Consider the following 19,294-nt stretch of genomic DNA (forward strand, 5'->3'; position numbering starts at 1 on the left):
TTTTAATTTTTTTATTTGGTGGAGTTGATGGGAATTTGTTAAAAGTTTGCACAATGTGTGATAGATTTTGTGCAAGTACACTTAAGAAGGCTGTGAGATTTAAAATGTGTCATTTACTAATTTTGCATTGTATTTTTTTCCAAAATTCACACTCCTTACATTTCAAACCACTGCCTGCACAGCCAGGGAAAAATGTGCAAGCTACCGCATATACTCGAGTATAAGCCGAGTTTTTCAGCACGATTTGTCGTGCTGAAAATGCCCCCCCTCGGCTTATACTCGAGTGAACTCTCCATTCCGGGCTGTCCATTTTCACTGGGAGGCCCTCTTCTCCGCTCCGGGCCAGCCCCGGACTAGTGACGTTACCTTGATGATGACGCACAGGGATTTCCGTGCGCAGCAGAGGGCCTCCCGGTAAAAATGGACAGCCCAGAAAGACTAACCCTCCCCACCGAACGGTCCCTGCAGCATAGATGGCCCGGACCAGCTCACCCTTCCTTCCCACCGAGGGGAGGTGAGTAGGAAACTAAAGGGGGGGTCTGGATGATGAAGAAGGCCGCAGTGGTTTTCAACCTGCGGACCTCCAGATGTTTCAAAACTACAACTCCCAGCATGCCCGGACAGCCAACGGCTGTCCGGACATGCTGGGAGTTGTAGTTTTGCAACATCTGGAGGTCCGCAGGTTGAAGACCACTGAAAGGGATTGACAGGCGGTGAAGATGAAGGGGGGGGAGGGGGGAGTGATGATGGGGGGTGATAATGAGGGGGTGTTAATGACAGGGGGGGATGATGACATGGGTGGATGATGTATTTCCCACCCTAGACTTATAGTCGAGTCAATAACTTTCCCTGGGTTTTTGGGGTGAAATTAGGGGCCTCGGCTTATATTTGGGTTGGCTTATACTCGAGTATATATGGTAGTTTTGCAAAAATCACTTAAGCTACAGGAATGTAAAAAATTTGCTAATTGTTTCGTGGAAACCGAACATGTGAATATTATACACCAAAATAAAGAAAAAAAAAAACAACTAAATTCCCACCTTTATCTAAGTAGCGGATTTGGAGGGTCAGACTAATCTTAAGATATATTAATAAATCATTTAAAAAATGTACTTTCAAATATACAAGTTGCATAATGTAATAAGGTAAACTTTTACTTTAAACGACTACAAAAAAGCCATCGTTGCACATGTTATTGCATCTCTAACACTGTGTTACTGCTGTAGCTCTGGCAGGAAACAGTAAAAGGTGAAAAGATGCACAAAAGTTTCCTTTTTAAGGTCACTATCTATTATTACTACTACTCGCTTCTCCTCAAAGGGAATACAATGCAGAACTGTGTCAGACGCTTGGGAGAGAAATGTTCTGGAGAGATGCCCTGGCTAGCCCCTAGCTAAGATCAATCGATCAATAAAAAGATCTGCTCCAAATAACAATGTCTCCGGCGCCATCTCGGTAATGGTGCTAATTTAGTTCTGAAGCTTTACATCTCATTTATTATAATTTTTGGATACCTTTGATGTTTCCTTTTTTTTTTTTTTTGTTGGACAATTATATATAATGCATCTACATTTCTTCACTTCCTTTCTTAATGTTTTTTTTTGCAAACTTCAGAAAGAGAAAGTCAATTAAACCAACATCGTAAAAACTTCTCACATCATCTAGGCCAGTGTTTCCCAACCAGTGTGCCTCCAGCTATTGCAAAACAACAACACCTTGTTAGGTTACTATGAAATAGGGGACACACTGAATATTTGCTGTCTTTCTAGCGCTGCGGTATCTGTAGGCGCTATATAAATAAAATTATTATTATTATTTGTAGGTTTTCCCGATAAACAAATTCCCTCTCTACCACTTTATATGCATATTCTAGCCTTAGTAAATTCCTCCCAAAGACCCCTCTGCTAAGCACCAACCACTTAGATCTCTTACAGCATAAAAATGTAAAAGATTAAAGGGTTATCTGGTGGAATGTTTTTTATTTATTTATTTAAAATATGGCCATTCTGTCAAGTAGAAAAAAAATAAAAATAAACCCTTAATCTCCTCCAGGGCTCCTGCAGCGCCTCCACTATCCTGCTCCAATCCCCGCTTCCTGGGCCCAATACATTGTGCTGCAGCTCAGCAATTCACTGGCGGAGGCAGAACACTGTCAGTGATTCGCTGAGCTGCAGGGTGACATATTGGGCACAGGAAGATGGAAAAGAGGAATGCACCATGGACCAGAGCAGGATAGTGCTGGAGGTGATTAAGGCTATGTTCATACACCACACTTTCTGCATAGAATTCTGCATGAAAATTCTGCATGAATTTGTAGCCAATACACTTCAATGGGATTCCGCTGTCTCATTCCCACGGCAGAATTTCTTCCATTGGAGTGAATTCCGTGCAGAAATTCTGCTGTGTGAACATAGCCTTAAAGGGGTAGCCCGCTGTTCTGAATGCTGGAGTCGGCGTCGGGAGCTCGTGACATCATAGCCCTGCCCCCTCATGACGTCACACCCCACCCCCTCAATGCAAGTCTATGGGAGGGGGCGTGACGGATGTCACGCCCCCTCCCATAGACTTGCATTGAGGGGGCGGGGCATGGCATCATAAGAGGAACAGTTTGTTCCAAACGCTGAGCGGCGGAGTACCCCTTTAAGGTTTATTTTTTTTATCTGACAGAATGGACATTTAAAAAAATTAAATAAAAAAAAACTCCTGCTGGATAGCCCTTTTAAGAGAAATATATTCTACAAGCCTATCTCTTTAAATTCTTCCAGCTGACTTGGTCTATTTTTCATAATAATAATAATAATTATCATATATGATAAAATTTCACATTTTCTTTCAAAATTCAGCCAAAGTGCAAAAGGTTTTCAAATCCCTTTTGTCAATTTTGTTAAAATTTTTAGTACATCTACGTTCGTTACAGAACAACCCATGTATCTGTCATTACTGTTTCAAAAGTGGTTGTAAAAGCGTCCAAAGCTGCTCTCCGACCTGTTCTGCACAGGTCGCTCTCGCTGATCTGTACAGTAACTAAAGCAACCATACGACATCCAGCAAGTTCAGTGCATGAGTCCCTTTTATTAAAAAAAAAGCTCTTGCCTGGAATTTGCTCGAGATGGTACGTGGCCTAAGCAACTGGAGCTTCCAGCATCGGATGCATCTCTCCATAGTGATCTGTGCAGCATGGGTGGGAAAGCAGCTATGGACTTACACTTTAACCAGCCTTTTCAGACTCCTAAATACAAAAATCATGAAAAGTATGGAGTAATACACTTCACCCCTCCGATACTGCTGCACAACTGGTCGAATGCAACTCTGAAAATGATCATAAACTGTTGGGTATTGACCATCTCACCAATTTTAAATTATCAGGTATGTCTAAAGTTCCAAAAATACTATTTCGGCTACATTCTTATCTTAAGACTGTAAAGTTTGCAATGTCTCCATTAAATAAAAAAGGTGTCATACCTTCACTTGCATGTCGGTCTCTGAAAACACTTTTGGGGTGAATGCTAAATGCTTCGATATCGTGCACTGAAGATGCTCGTCTCATGCTACAAATGCTTTCTTTTGACTGTGAATGAGACAAGTGAGACCCTGCGTGCATGACGTCTGGAAATAACTGGTCCCATTGTCGTTTCGGTGAAGAATGGTCCAGAGGTCCAGTTATATTAACCAAAGGTGAACACTTGTTAGAATCGATCAGTGCTTTGGTGTCATCGGCTTCCGATGGGCTGCAACTTTCCTTCGTAGGCGATTTAAAGTGCTTCATGGCCATAGAGTCATCGCTGTGCTTGGACGAATCCACTATGACGGCATCGGGGTCTTCCTGCGGTAAAGACTGTTTTCTGTAATTTAAAAGTCTCAATGATGGTAACCGGAATCCAAACAATTTACCTGAAAGACAGGACAGTATTCGATTTTAATAAAATCTTAAAGGGACATGTCATCTTTTTGGACAGAAATCCAAATTTTATAGGCAACATTTTTTAATTCATATAGAAATACATTTTTAAATATCGATGGTTGTCTGCTTAAAAAAATAAATACATTTAAAAACACCCTAATAACCTTATATTAGATGTCTGAAAAAATGAGCAGCTAAAATGGGCATCTCTCTGTAGAACCCAGAAATTCCCAGAGGTGGCACTGTAGGGAAATTAAACACTTGCTGCTGGGGTCTCTTGTCGATTACAAATGATCATTGAGGTCCTTGTATTGAACTCAAATTATTTTTTATTTTTTTTGGCTACATTATAGGAAGATGGGGCACACTGAAGAAGACAATCATATTTTAAGAAAAATTACCAAGAGAATAAATTGCAATTACATGACTGGACACAATTACAAAAATCATGAGCACTCCTTTGAGAAATATTAATGTATTCTTGTTAAAACACTTGTTAACTATCCATAGCATTGGGGATAAGTGTCATATTGCTGGAGGTCCACCTTCTAGGACCTCAGCAACCTTGAGGACAGGGACCCAAGTCTTGTTTTGAAATGGAGTAGCAAGCCTTGCATGTCCCACAGCTCCATTCTTGTACATAAAGGCACCACTGTGGAGGAAAAAAAAACGTGTTGGGGCTGCATCACTGTATCAGCACTTCAGGCCGTACATTATAGGATTGAGGGAGTCCCAGAGGTCAGACTCCATGCTGCCTATATTCAGAGAACCAAATATTATGCATATCAAAATAAGGTTTAAATGACACAGAAACTAAACACAGAAGTATAACTATACGGGTGTTTAAAGATGGTTGTGCATCCAAAAGCTTCTCCACAAGATAATAAGAGCACTCATCTTGCAACATTATAGTCCCCATTGCAATCTTACAAGGACACCCACAAAATATACAGTAATCCCACAATTTGGGGGACACATGCATCACCCTGCCAAATTTAGAGTTCAGTTGAAAGTGACAAAAACTTACCTGGCCCAGTTCCAGTGCTGCCTCCGGTCCTCAATCATCCAGCTGGGAGCCAATCAGCTCCGGCGCCCGGACTCAGGCCTCCTAGTAGAAGGATATTTAATTTGCCCTGCAGTTGCAGCCTGTACCCATGATACCTGTTTTCACCTGATCTGACCTGCTGTGATCTGACCTCTACTTGGCACCTGACTCTGTCTTTGCTTGCTGACTTTGTACTATGATACTTTGTAGGTTTGACCCTTGCCTGTCCTGATATTCCTGACGAGTCTTCTGGTCCTGTTTTTGTACTGCACTTACCTCTTGCTTTTGACTTCTAATTTCCCTGGTAACTCTTTGTCTGCTGGATCAGCGCTAGCTGCCTGTTTATTGCTGACTTATCCTGTCTTACTTTTCTGACACCCTGTGCATTACATTCAGTGTAGGGACCATCTCGCCTTTGGGGGCTACAGTTTTGTGCCAATTGTCCAAGAAGGTAGGGACAATGTGGGGCTAGTTTAGATTTCATACCTCAGCATTTTGGTCTGTACTTTACATTTGTATTTGCTACCAAAACTAGGAGTGGAACAAACACAGAGAAAACATTTATTGAAAGCATGGAGCATGGTGGCTGAGCGGGGGTCGACACGCGCTATTTGGCCAAGGGCTGGGGCCCCATATGGGAGATCGCAGGGGTTCCCAGTGGTCGCACCCCCTGCTATCTGAAACTTTTCCACTATCTTAAAGTTTTCATATTCCGGAGTACTCAATGGTACCATTTTTGTTGGGAACAGTTAGACAGCAAATTTACATAAAATAGACATTTAAAGGGTGGCATTCTTGGGTGCAACAGGGCAGGTGATTCAAATGGTGGACAGTATGGGTAATGGCAGTAATGGTGTCATATTGTGTGTACTTCTACACAGGAGAGAATGGGCACTGAATGTGAAGATGTTTACTAGCCCATGTACTGGTGTAATTGTTTTGTTCCAGTGTGAGCTTGCATTCACTATAGTGGAGTATTGCTGTAATCCATCATCTTCCAGCAGCAGCGACGCATTACAATGTGAGGAAGATTAGTCAAGAGCCACCATGAAATGTAACAGATATTACAGAAGCATGCTAGTATGTAGGTACACGTCACTGAGAAATATAGATTTGAAATGACTATGTCAGTGTTTCCCTTTCAGGGTGCCTCCAGCCGTTGCAAAACTACAACTCCCAGCATGTTGGAGGCACCCTGATTGGGAAACAGTGGAATAAGTAAACATATGTCACCTGTTCACACTTGGGTGGCTGTAGTACGTTTAGTAAGTGAGGGCTCAAAACTCACTGAAAGTCCATGCATAAATAGTAATAAACGCCACCAGAAACTTTTTTCTTTTTTCAAAATGCTTTAGTGAATACTTTGTCTCAATTCACAATATCTTTAGCACCATTTGAAAAAAGTGGTAAGATACAAAAAGATTATGATTCGCCCAAATTGCACCTTCTAAGGACGCGCTAGACACTCTTCAAGCAGCAGGACTTATCACCCCATTTCGGGCTTCCTTTAGCTGGACGACCTTCCTCTCATGAAGGGGAGCAGACTGGAGATTGCGTCGACATTTTGGAGACCAAGCCTCCTTTTTCATACTTGAAAAAGGAGGCGTGGTCTCCGAAACGTTGCAAGGTGTCGACGCAAGCTCCAGTCTGCTCCCCTTCGTGAGAGGAAGGTCGTCCAGCTAAAGGAATCCCGAAATGGGGTGAAAAGTCCTGCTGCTTGAAGAGTGTCTAGCGCGTCCGTAGATGGTGCACTTTGGGTGAATCATAATCTTTTTGTATCTTACAAATTTTTGCAAATGGTGCTAAAGATATTGTGAATTGAGACAAAGTATTCACGAAAGCATTTTGAAAAAAGAAAAAAGTTGAATACATGGACAATTCTGAGATTTGTCTGATGAAAACTAAAAAAAAATCAGCGATTGGTAAATATTTTATACAGTGGTCCCTCAACTTACATGGTCTCAAGTTACAATATTACCAACATACAATGGTCTTTTCCAGACCAATGTAACTTACAACAACACACAATGCTACGGACAGTCCAGATCTGTGAAACGTGCCAATTCCAACCAATCAGAATGGGCATTCACTGGTAAAACACCTGCATTACTGAAATGAATGCACTGACTGGTGTCTGGTAGTGCCCCCTACAGTACAGGGAGGGATTACATGTTCTGTACTACTCTTTACCTGTATTACTGAAGTGCATGCATTGACTGGTGTCTGGCAGCGCCCCCTACAGTACAGGGAGGTATTACATGTTCTGTTGTTCTGTACTACTCTTTACCTGTATTACTAAAGTGCATGCACTTACTGGTGTCTGGCAGCGCCCCCTACAGTACAGGGAGGTATTACATGTTCTGTACTACTCTTTACCTGTATTACTGAAGTGCATGCACTGACTGGTGTCTGGTAGTGCCCCCTACAGTACAGGGAGGTATTACATGTTCTGTACTACTCTTTACCTGTATTACTGAAGTGCATGCACTGACTGGTGTCTGGTAGCGCCCCCTACAGTACAGGGAGGTACTACATGTTCTGTACTACTCTTTACCTGTGCCAGGGACACTATGTGAGGTCGGCTCCATGTTACTTTTTTAAGCCACAGTGTGTACTGTACAGGACCCTGAAGAAGCTCCCAGCAGATTTTTATTACTTTTATATGTAAGGACTTGCTATATCTGTATTAGTTATCTACTTATTTTTCTTTAATGCTCACTCCTTTCCTATTTTTTGATGACATTTTGGAGTCTTCAGAACCAATTACCAGGTTTCCATAGAGTTATGGTCTCAACATACAATGGTTTCAACATACAATGGTCGTCCTGGAACCAATTAATATTGTAACATGAGGTACTACTGTGTAAGTCTTTTATAAGCAGTTTATATATCTTTTTTGACTATTTTATATCTATAAAGGAAAAAAGTGACAATCAACGGCAACATTTCAATCCATTAACATAACCGGGTTTTACTCAGGCTTATCGAATGGATGCATAAGCATTGTATTTAACTGGGCAAGGACCAACCACAATGGTCCATCAATTAACCCCTTTACGCCAAAGAGATTTTTTCATCAGAGTCATTACTTTTTTATTTATTTTTTGTTCATTGGACATAGGGCTTGAGGGCTTGTTTCAAATACCATATTTTGGCACATATATTGGCTCATAAACAGACGAAAATATGTCCCAAATGAAAAATACTTTTTCTTTTTTCTTTTTGGTGTACTGTACCCGAAGATACTGCCATATCAGGTCAAGGCTTTTAATGGGCTATAGCTTTTGCGGGGAGGGGAGATATTTGCTTAACTTCAGATATAGAGATAGATTGGTAAGAAGGAAGGGGCCTGCCCACAACAGCAGATGATCTACAAGTTACTGGTAAGAGGACAGAGGGAGAGGGTAGAAGCTAAACATATGGTAATGTAGTGGTAAAAGGGTTGTTGTAAATTGTAGGTTTTTCTGATGAGTTCTCAAGTTGTTTTTGAAGGTCTGGATTGTGGAGGAGAATCCGATGCATTTGGGTAGCAAGTTTCAGAATATGAAGGACGTAGACATTTTGGAGAAGGCTAATGTGAGGATCACACAACTTTAAAGAGGTAATCCGCCCCTAGACATCTTATCCCCGATCCTTTGGGGATATGCCTGATCCCAGCGGCGGGACCCCTGTGATCTCGGCTGCGCCACCCCAGACATCTGGTACACGGAGCGAACTTTGACTGGCGATGCAAGGCGGAGGCTCATGATGTCACGGTCACGCCCCACTCGTGACTTCACAGCCATGCCCCCTCAATTCAAGTCTATGCGAGGGGATGTGATGGCAGTCATGCACCCTCACATAGATTTGTATTGAGGGTGTGTGGACGTGACATCACAAGCGGGGCGTGGCCGTGATGTCATGAGCCTCCAATGCTCCAATGAACGACGGGTGCAGCAGGGAGATCACGGGGGTCCCCAGCAGCAGGACTCCCGCGATCAGACCTCTTATCTTCTATCCTTCGGATAGGGGATAAGATGTCTAGAGGCAAAGTACCCCTTTAAGGAAGGATTGCAGGGTTGACAACTTTTTGGAGTATAGCAACAGAGGAGGGTATTGCACTAATTTAGGTGGGACATGTCAAGGGCATTAATCGAGCTTCATACAACTGAATGTGTATAGCGCATTAATTTGGTCTTTCAGCATAGCTGGGATATCTATTGGCCTTTTTCATTATTTTTTATGGCAATAACAGTGTAGTCTGCAATAAAATTCTTGCTTAAAAGATGCCCAACCATGAAGAACTCCATTAAACTCAAAGGGTCCATCTGGGACAAAGCCCTTGTGGCTGTTTGAATGGAAGCCACAATGCTAGTGTGAACAGAACTTAAATGGAGAAAACCTTCACAATAATATAGTGCATTGGCCCATAAATTTATTCAGTAATAAAAGGAGAAGTCTGAGTGGGGACAATCATGTCCAGCAGGGACCGATCTATAAAATCCCAAAATGCTGGAAACCACGCAATATCCTCCGCCAGCTGCTGTGATTGAAAGGCAGCTCCTGATATGAAAGCACATAATACCGCCAGTAATGGGAATATTCTCTGTAGGGTCTTATTCATTGCTGTAGCTCAGCAATTTTCAATTGAATCGAAAATGCATCAAATGTTTGTGCGCGGCTGAAATATCGTATATGTAAAGCATAAAACTCATACGCAGAAACTCAGCAACGATGCAAGTCAGTCTTTTTTTTTGCATGAATTGTAACCATGGAAACGCCAAAGTTATCTCTCTGGAGACATACCTGCGCCATCACGAATTAATAGGATATTACAACCAAAAGTATCAGGCAGGTCTTACTAGGTCACCCCGTTATTGTAAGTGGAGGAGGGCTACTGACTTTGAGCATGTCGATCCTAATATGAGATGATAAGAAACTACACATAGTCTTGTAATATAAATGATTATATATATATATATATATATATATATATATATATATATATATATATATATATAAAGAATGTTGCCAAATGGTAACAGTTCTGTCCTCTGTTTTTTTGGGAAAAATCTTTTGGCGGGCAATATAGAGAAGCCTGCCGAAGATCTAACTGGAGAAAACGGGAAACGGGAAATTTAGTGAAGACAATAAAAAAAAGCACTGGGAGTATCTCATTAAAGGGTTTGTCCATTTTATACAATCCCTATTTGTTAGTAATTCCCTGTAGAACCACCACTGGGATTTTCCCACCATGCTCGTTCTTCTCCACTCCCTGACTTGAGTGGGGGATGGGACATTTAAATTACATATGCAGTGTAGGAGCTATCTTAACCCCTTAACGACTGGGGGTTTTTCCGTTTTTGCATTTTCGTTTTTTGCTCCTTGCCTTTAAAAATCGTAACTCTTTCAATTTTGCACCTAAAAATCCATATGATGGCTTATTTTTTGCGCCACCAATTCTACTTTGTAATGATGTCAGTCATTTTGCCCAAAAATCTTCGGTGAAACGGAAAAAAAAATCATTGTGCGACAAAATTGAAAAAAAAAAACGCTGTTTTGTAACTTTTGGGGGCTTTGGTTTCTACGTAGTACACCTTATCTTTATTCTGTAGGTCCATACGATTAAAATGATACCCTACTTATATAGGTTTGATTTTGTCAGACTTCTGGAAAAAATCATAACTACATGCAGGAAAATTAATACGTTTAAAATTGTCATCTTCTGACCCCTATTACTTTTTTATTTTTCCATGTATGGGGCGGTATGAGGGCTCATTTTTTGAGCCGTGATCTGAAGTTTTTAACGGTACCATTTTTGCATTGATAGGACTTATTGATCATTTTTAAATGATATAAAAAGTGACCAAAAATGCACTATTTTGGACTCTGGAATTTTTTTGCGCGCACGCCATTGACCGAGCGGTTTAATTAATGATATATTTTTATAATTCAGACATTTCCGCACGCAGTGATACCATATATGTTTATTTTTATTTTTATTTACACTGTTTTTTTTTTATTGGAAAAGGGGGGTGATTCAAACTTTTAATAGGGGAGGAGTTAAATGATCTTTTCACTTTTTTTTCCCACTTTTTTTTTGCAGTGTTATAGCTCCCATAGGGACCTATAATACTGCACACACTGATCATTGTTATCCCATAGGGACCTATAACACTGCACACACTGATCTTCATCATTGATCACTGGTTTCTCATAAGAAACCAGTGATCAACGATTCTGCCGCATGACTGCTCATGCCTGGATCTCAGGCACTGAGCAGTCATTCGGCGATCGGACAGCGAGGAGGCAGGTAGGGGCCCTCCCGCTGTCCTGTCAGCTGTTTAGGATGCCGCGATTAGCCGCGGCTATCCCGAACAGCCCGACTGAGCTAGCCGGCAACTTTCACTTTTAGCCGCGCGGCTCAGCTCTGAGCGCGCGGCTAAAGGGTTAATAGCGCGCTGCGCCGCGATCGGCACTGCGCGCTATTAGAGGCAGGTCCCGGCTTCACTATGACGCCGGGCCCGCCGTGATATGACGCGGGGTTACTGTGTAACCCCGCGTTATATCAGGAGAGCAGGACCAAGGACGTACCGGTACGTCCTTGGTCCTTAAGGGGTTAAAGGAGTAGTCCAGTGGTGAAAAACCTATCCCCTATCCTAAGGATAGGGGATAAGTTTCAGATCGTGGGGGGTCCGACCGCTGGGCCCCCCCGCGATCTCCTGTACAGGGCCCCGACAGCCCGTGGGAAGGTGGCGTGTTGACCACCGCACGAAGCAACTCAACTCTATGGCAGAGCCGGGGCGCTGCCTTCGGCAATCTCCGGCTCTGCCATAGAGATGTATTGAGGGGGCGTGTCAGCTGCCGCTTCGTACGGTGGTCAACACGCGCTATCTGGGCAGTGAGTCAGGGCCCCGTACAGAGAGATCGTGGGGGACCCCAGTGGTCGGACCACCCGCAATCTGAAACTTATCCCCTATCCTTAAGATAGGTGATAAGTTTTTCACCACTGGACTACCCCTTTAAGAGTGCACTTCCCTGTCCACCCACCTTGTGTCTGTGACAAGCTCATCCCAGATGGCTTCAGGGACAGTACCCAAGCCCTGGAGTCAGTTGTCAGGAACAGAAGTAGATCGGGCAGGGAAGTGAACTCTCAAGATCCCAACCACAGAGCCTTGACTACTATGCAGAGAAAGTGACTTCAGCAGCCATCAGCTTCAACAACGGAGCAGTGGTTGGTAACCTAGACAACAAGCAGTAAACAATGGGAATAGACAATGGGCAGAACATGAAAAGTATGCAATTTTGCTAACTTATAATACAATGTATTACCCCTGATCCACTGTCCTTACTGCTTTGTTAATACAAATATCAAACCGGTACTGGGTTCTATCATTCAGGTTTTTTTAAATGAAATTGAGAAGAAATGGGACAAAATTTTTTTATATAAAATAAAATTTTACATCTGATTAACGTGTAGCTTTTGATTCTATCTGCAGTGACTCCTCCCTTGTAGTAAAGAGAGCGGACAAGGGAGGAGCCGTGATAGAAATGAATTGGACCTATTAGAGGAAGCCTTGTGTCAATTGTCTAATAAAAAACGTGTATGTTAAACTAAATGGTCCAACATGAACATTTGTGAAGGAGATTGATATCCACGAAAATGTTAATGAAGGAATCATTTCTGAAAAACTGTCCAGAACACTTATTTCTGATTCCACCAAAATACCTGTTTTCTATAAATTGACTAAGGTCTACAAGGATCGGGATCGGCCTTCATGTTACAGCTGCTCTCGATCCTCTCAATTTGATAATTGTATTTAAAGGGGTACTCCACTGGCCAGCATTCAGAACATTTAGTTCCATGTTCGCACTGCGGGGGTTGGCCACGCCCCCCCTTCAATGCAAGTCTATTGGAGGGGGTGTGGCGGCTATCATGCCCCCTCCCATAGACTTGCATTGAGGGGACATGGCCTGACATTGGGAGCGGGCATGGCCGACCCCCCCCCCCCAGCACAAAAACAGCGTTCGGAACTAAATGTTCCAAATGCTTGCCCTTTAAGATACAAATGAGTTTTTAGATCATCTTGAGTCTTGTAATTTTGTGGGTACTACATTTCTCTGCACAGAGTTTATATACCAATAGCCCACAAAATGAGGGTATGCAATGTATACGTCAATTGTTATCCAAAAACAGCAGAATTGATGATAGGAAATTTAGTTTTCTTATGACATTTTTGGATTTTGCTCTATCTAAAAATTATTTTACAATTCACAATGATTTCTTTCTTGTATCTCTATGGGGTCGCACCCAGCTTGGCTAACGCCTTAAAGGAGTATTCCAGGCCAAAACTTTTTTTTATATATCAACTGGCTCCGGAAAGGTAAACAGGTTTGTAAATTACTTCTATTAAAAAATCTTAATCCTTCCAATAGTTATTAGCTTCTGAAGTTGAATTGTTGTTTTCTGTCTAACTGCTCTCTGATGACTCACGTCCCGGGAGCTGTGCAGTTCCTATGGGGATATTCTCCCATCATGCACAGCTCCCAGGACGTGACATCATCATTGAGCAGTTAGACAGAAAACTTCAGAAGCTAATAACTATTGGAAGGGTTAAGATTTTTTAATAGAAGTAATTTACAAATCTGTTTAACTTTCCGGAGCCAGTTGATATATAAAAAAAAGTTTTTGCCTGGAATACCCCTTTAATGGCAAATTTTGAAAAAACATATGTATTTGGCAAAATAGGTTTGGAAGAATCATCCATGTGGCTTCGCTATAGGTTTGGAAGAATCATCACGTCTGTCGTTCCTTGATCAATTAAATAGTTGTCACAACACTATTCAATTTACACTTTCCTAAAACCGTGATATCATTAATTTTTTAGGTTTAGAAATTCGGAGAAATGAAGGAGGTTTTCTTGCTACACTCTATAATAAACCAACTAATAAAAATAACATGCTACACCAATCTAGTTTCCATTCACCAACAGTATTTAAAGGGCTACCAAAAAGCCAATTTATCCAGGCCCGTAGAATTGCAAGTACAGATAGTGAATATCGTAAAAATAAGGAGAAGAGCATTGTAAAATGTGTGTCTAAGGGATATAAAAAGGATATGGTTTATGGTGTAGGAGAGGACATGGGAAAAGTAGCTATAGAGGAGTTAAAAAAAAAATTAAAACAAAAATAGGAAAAACGCTGGAAAAAGTTTGGAAAAAAAACGCTGGAAAAACGCTGGAACGTATAATGGCACTAATTTACTAAGAGTATTGTGTAGTTTTATTTGTGGGTTTTTATTTCCCTAATTTTTTTTTTCCACAGTATTTGCTAAGGTTTCCCTACATTTTGCACTTTTCCTTACATTTTGCTTTTTTTTACACATGCTCTGATCTGTAGGGTTTTCCTCAGCTCAAATCCACCACATTTTCTGATGAAACCTTAAAGGGGTATTCCAGCAAAAACAATTTAACCCCTATCCAAAGGATAGGGGATAAGATGTCTGATCGCAGGGGGCCCACTTCTGAGACCCCCCACAATCTCCCTGCAGCACCCACATTGTATGCGGGTGCTGAATCTCCAGTTTCAGAAACCTCCGGGTTTCCGGGACTGGGGACGTGACGTCAAGCCACGCCCCCTCCATTCATGTCTACGGGAGGGGGCGTGACTGCCGTCACGCCCCCTCCCGTAGACATGAATGGAGGGGGCATGGCGTGACGTCACGTCCCCAGTCCCGGAAACCTGGAGGTTCCCGAAACTGGAGATTCAGCACCCGCATTGAATGCGAGTTCTGCAGGGAGGACAGCAGCAGCAGGACCCCCGCGATCAGACACCTTATCCCCTATCCTTTGGATAGGGGATAAAATATTTTTGCCCGGAATACCCCTTTAATAAATATGATGGGTTTTTGTGAAAATGTCATGAGCATGCCCCCTTTTCGATAGCCACATCCCTCTTCCCAGCGACCACGCCCATTTTTCAGGTTTTGACAGTCAAATGTTGAGTTGGTTGTTTTTTTTTTTTTTTTTTTTTCTCCACTCTGGGGCAAATTCTAATCTGGAGCACAACCTGACAAAACATGTCGGGTTTATAATAGTAAATCAGGGCCAATGTATACAGGGAGGTATGATAAAAGAGTAGAATGGTGCAGAAAATGATTCAAAAATATTGAAAGATACTAGCTACAGATGCTAGCTTGGCTTGGTATTTGTATAAAGTCATGTAAAGTACCACTACAATTAAAATGACCAGAATAAAGGAATTATGAAGATATGATCGATAAATGTCCATGAGAAATGTCTTTCTGGACTTTATCTTTTATGCTTATATCTCACTTACCTATGCAACGTTACAGCCCAGGTACATTTGTATACAAGCAATTTTGCTAACACCATGGGAGATAAATCGGTATGGCTTCTTTCATTTTATTGCCCTGTAACATGTACCAGTTGTTAGTGATATTTCTTTCATTTTTTCAGAGGCCCTTTTCAAAATCGAAAGAAGCGATCTGATTGGTTGCTATGGGCAACTCAGCAACTTTTCCTCTGGACAGATTTTGATACATCTCCCCCTCAAGTATTTGCAAAATTGCTTACCTTTGCATTATCTACTAATTAAATGCTACAGTAAGAGATGGGAAAACCCCTTTAACTATTTAATGGTGATGTAAATTTTCTATTAAAGGAAATCTGTCATCAGTGTCACCTGCACTAACCTGTCAGTATAGACAGATGGCAGGTGACACTGATGACAACGATACTTACCTGGTCCTGTTCCGTGCTGTGGTTCTCCTGCAATCTTCCGCTGCATCTTCTGTTCTGGGGCCGACTTGGAGCATGGATAGAGCTTAGTGACGTCACAGCTGCTATTCTCTGCTGGGTCCCGCAGCTAGCAAACAGCAGTGGTGACATCACTAAGCTCCGCCTATGCTCCAAGTCGGCCCCAGAAAAGAAGACTGCGGGAGAACTACAGCATCTGTCCATACTGACAGGTTAGTGCAGGTAACACTGACCTGTGGTAGATAATGCAAAGGTTAGCAATTTTGCAAATACATGGGGGAAGATGTCCAGAAGAAAATATGCTGAGTAGCCCATATCAACCAATCAGATCCCTTCTTTCATTTTTGAAAAGGCCTCTGAAAAATGAAAGAAGTGATCTGATTGGTTGCTATAGGCAACCTGTCTGTACCGACAGGTTAGTGCAGGTGACATTGATGACAGCCATGGGCCCACATTACATACTGTTTTCTGACAACAGCTCTTATGCAGGCCAATGTGTCCCCACGGTTACAGACTACTACAAACCCGAATCTGTGTAGTCTAATCCTGCAATCATATTCCCTTCCACCTATGCTTTTATTATTCTGTAAGCTAGAGAGCAGAGAAGTCTGACAGAGGTTGGAGAAATAGAAAATGGTAGCATGAGTGTATATATTCTTTTCTGTTTGTGATCATAAACTAAAGGTTTACAAGGATGTGCCACAAATGTATGATCGTTGGGGGAGGGGGAGGGCGGACCTCTGGGACAGCCAGCTATATGAGAAAAGAACTGTTTTTCACTGTATTTCACTGTTTTTTTTTACCCTTTATCCCCCTTTAGGATGTGGAAGCTAGACTTCTTCCGCACAGGAGATACCAGAAGGTCCTGGTGCGATGAACTAGGCATATAGGCAGGAGGGGCTAGCTGGCAGTGGAGGCCAAGCTAAAATGGTGTTATAGCAGTACAGAATCTGTGGAACAGCAGAGCTGAGAAGCTCAGATGCAACCAGGTGGTGCACACTAGATGAGAGTTCAGGCGTGGTGGGCAATCTGGGTCATACACTGGAGAATTAAACAGGTACAAGGGATCAGCCAGAAGCAGGGTCAGGATATCAGGCTCAGGTAAGACACAGGTATGCAGATCAGAAACAGTAGACACCTTCACTTGTACACATTACAATGTTGCTCAGGCACCACAGGAAGGGAGAAGTGCTCTAATATAGGTGGTGCCTGGTAGGGATTGGAGGAGGACAGGAATCAGGAGCATGCATTTGCTCTATAAGAGGGGGCTCGTGCATGCACTTGGTCTCTATAGGACATGCCAGAAATTGTCACAGCACGCCATGAGGCAGGAGAGAAGAACATTTGAAGCCTACATCGAGGTGAAGGAGCTGCAGTATTGCTAAGCAGCATTACACACTGTTTTTTGTACTGAAGGCCAAATACACAATTGTTGCTCCATTCTAACTTGGGTTCCTGTTTTCCCTGGAGTCGGACCCTCAGTGATCATAGTTGGGTCACCTATTCTGTAGATACTGAAATTGATAAATATTATTCATGTGTACAAATTAGTGTTGCTCGCGAATATTCGCAATTCGAATATTATTCGCAAATATCGCATATTCGCGAATTTCGCGAATATAGCGCTATATATTCGTAATTACGAATATTTATTTATTTATTTTTTTCTTCACAGTACACATCACAGTGATCATCCCTCTCTGGTTCCAGCTTGTGTGGTGTAAAGAAGGCTGTAATACCACTGTGTGAGACTGGCGTGCGAAAAGTCGCATATGCGAAAATTAGCATATGCTAATTTTCGCATATGCAAATATTCGCGTTTGTTAATCTTGTATATGTTAATATTCACATATGTTAATTTTCGCATACGCGAATGTTCGCATATGCGAAAATAAAACTACGTCCATATATTGGCGAATATTCGCGAATTCGAATATGGCCTATGCCGCTCAACACTAGTACAAATAGGCAAGTGCATCAAACATCATACCTGATGACAACCTGGCCATGCTTGCACTATGTATATTCATTTGCATGTTTATAATTCTATCCAAAATATTCTTGATTTCACAATCATTTCCACGCTCGGTGACGCTATTTCATTTCCTCTGCTTAGTTACAGCTATCTCATAAATTATAAGCTTTCCAACAAAAAAAAAAAAAAAACCCATTAGAAATATATATAAATTCACAAAAATCGATCTGCTTACAAACAAGATTTGAGTCGGGTCGGCAATTGTTTAATTACAAAGTGGATTATTTATTGATTTTTTTTGAGTATTTTTATTGGAAAAACATTAAAACTGTACATGTCAAAAAAACAAGAGCAAAAGGTAGAAGCAGAAAGTGGAAATATTGATAATGGATGAATAAATATTTATGGTCATATACAATAATGGATGAAGCCAAATACCAAATGTGTTGAACCAGATTTAAAAGGTCAGTTAGAGAGTAATATAATATTTTCAGGGCCTCTTTCCTGTGCACTGGCGATAAATTATTTTAGTGGGAAAACCCCTTTAAATTGGTAGAACATTTATCAAGGCCCAAATCTGTCTATATATTTGAATTTATAATGCAATTTTAGCCAGCATATAAGGCCTTCTACGTTGACAAATCCAGTTGGTCATTGGTCTCAGTACATATGAGAGAGGAGTATTGGGCTGGAAAGGAAGGGGGTTATGAGGAAAGTGGGCATGAAGACCGGTCTTTGTAGGGTAGGGGGCATAAGCACCAGTCTGTGGAAGAGGGGGACCACTGAGAGGAGTGTATGGCATAGAGAAGGCCACGGGCAGCAGTAGGTGTAAGAGAGCAGAGTTGTGGGAAGCAATATTGGGCTGGAGGGGAAGGGGGTTGTTAAAGGGGTACTCCGCTGCTCAGCATTTGGAACAAACTGTTCCGAACACTGGAGCCGGTGCTGGGAGCTCGTGATGTCATAGCCCAGCCCCCTCATGACATCACTCCCCGCCCCCTCAATGCAAGTCTATGGGAGGGGGCGTGACGGATGCCACGCCCCCTCCCATAGACTTGCATTGAGGGGGCGGGGCATGATGTCATGAGGGGGTGGGGCTATGACATCCCAAGCTCCAGGCTCTGGTGTTTGGAACAGTTTGTTCCAAATGCTGAACAGCGGAGTACCCCTTTAAGAAGGTGCGCATAGAGTCGTTTTTGTGGGGGGCATGAGAAGCAGTCTGTGGGACAGGGACCCTATAGAGCAGTATATGGCAGAGAGAGGAGGATCTACGGTTTAGAGGTATTGGGCAGCATGCAGGTATGGTAATGGGGCAAAGGGGACAGGGAGAAGCTAAGTATGAGTGGTAGCATCAGGATGGCAGTGTAAAGGATGGGGGTTATGTCGCTGTAAAGGCTGGGGATGGCCTCAGAAGTGAGGACCCCAGATGTCTGGGTAGTATACACTGCAGTCAGCAGAAGACATTGTCATAATTGTCTTGGCAAGATGTCACCTGTGAACCACTGAATATAGTAGTTACAGTATTCTGACCCTGCATCTGATCAGTGTACATCTGAAGTACGGATATGACGAGAACTGTCAAAATGACATGCTGCCGTATCCATGCTTGGACAGACATG

The 19,294-nt window shown here is 42.2% G+C and overlaps 1 protein-coding gene across 5 annotated transcripts in view; it reads right to left on the bottom strand.

The window, feature by feature from the left end:
- KCNH7 (potassium voltage-gated channel subfamily H member 7) overlaps positions 1 to 19,294 on the bottom strand; it is a 467,074-nt gene that overhangs the window by 184,070 nt on the left and 263,710 nt on the right. For all 5 annotated transcript variants that reach the window (XM_056533460.1, XM_056533458.1, XM_056533456.1 and 2 more), the window contains exon 4: positions 3,463 to 3,891. In XM_056533460.1, the coding sequence (XP_056389435.1) occupies positions 3,463 to 3,891 (429 nt within the window). The remainder of the gene's footprint in view (positions 1 to 3,462; positions 3,892 to 19,294) is intronic.

Source organism: Hyla sarda, chromosome 8 (assembly GCF_029499605.1).
Source record: "Hyla sarda isolate aHylSar1 chromosome 8, aHylSar1.hap1, whole genome shotgun sequence".
NCBI lineage: Eukaryota > Metazoa > Chordata > Amphibia > Anura > Hylidae > Hyla > Hyla sarda.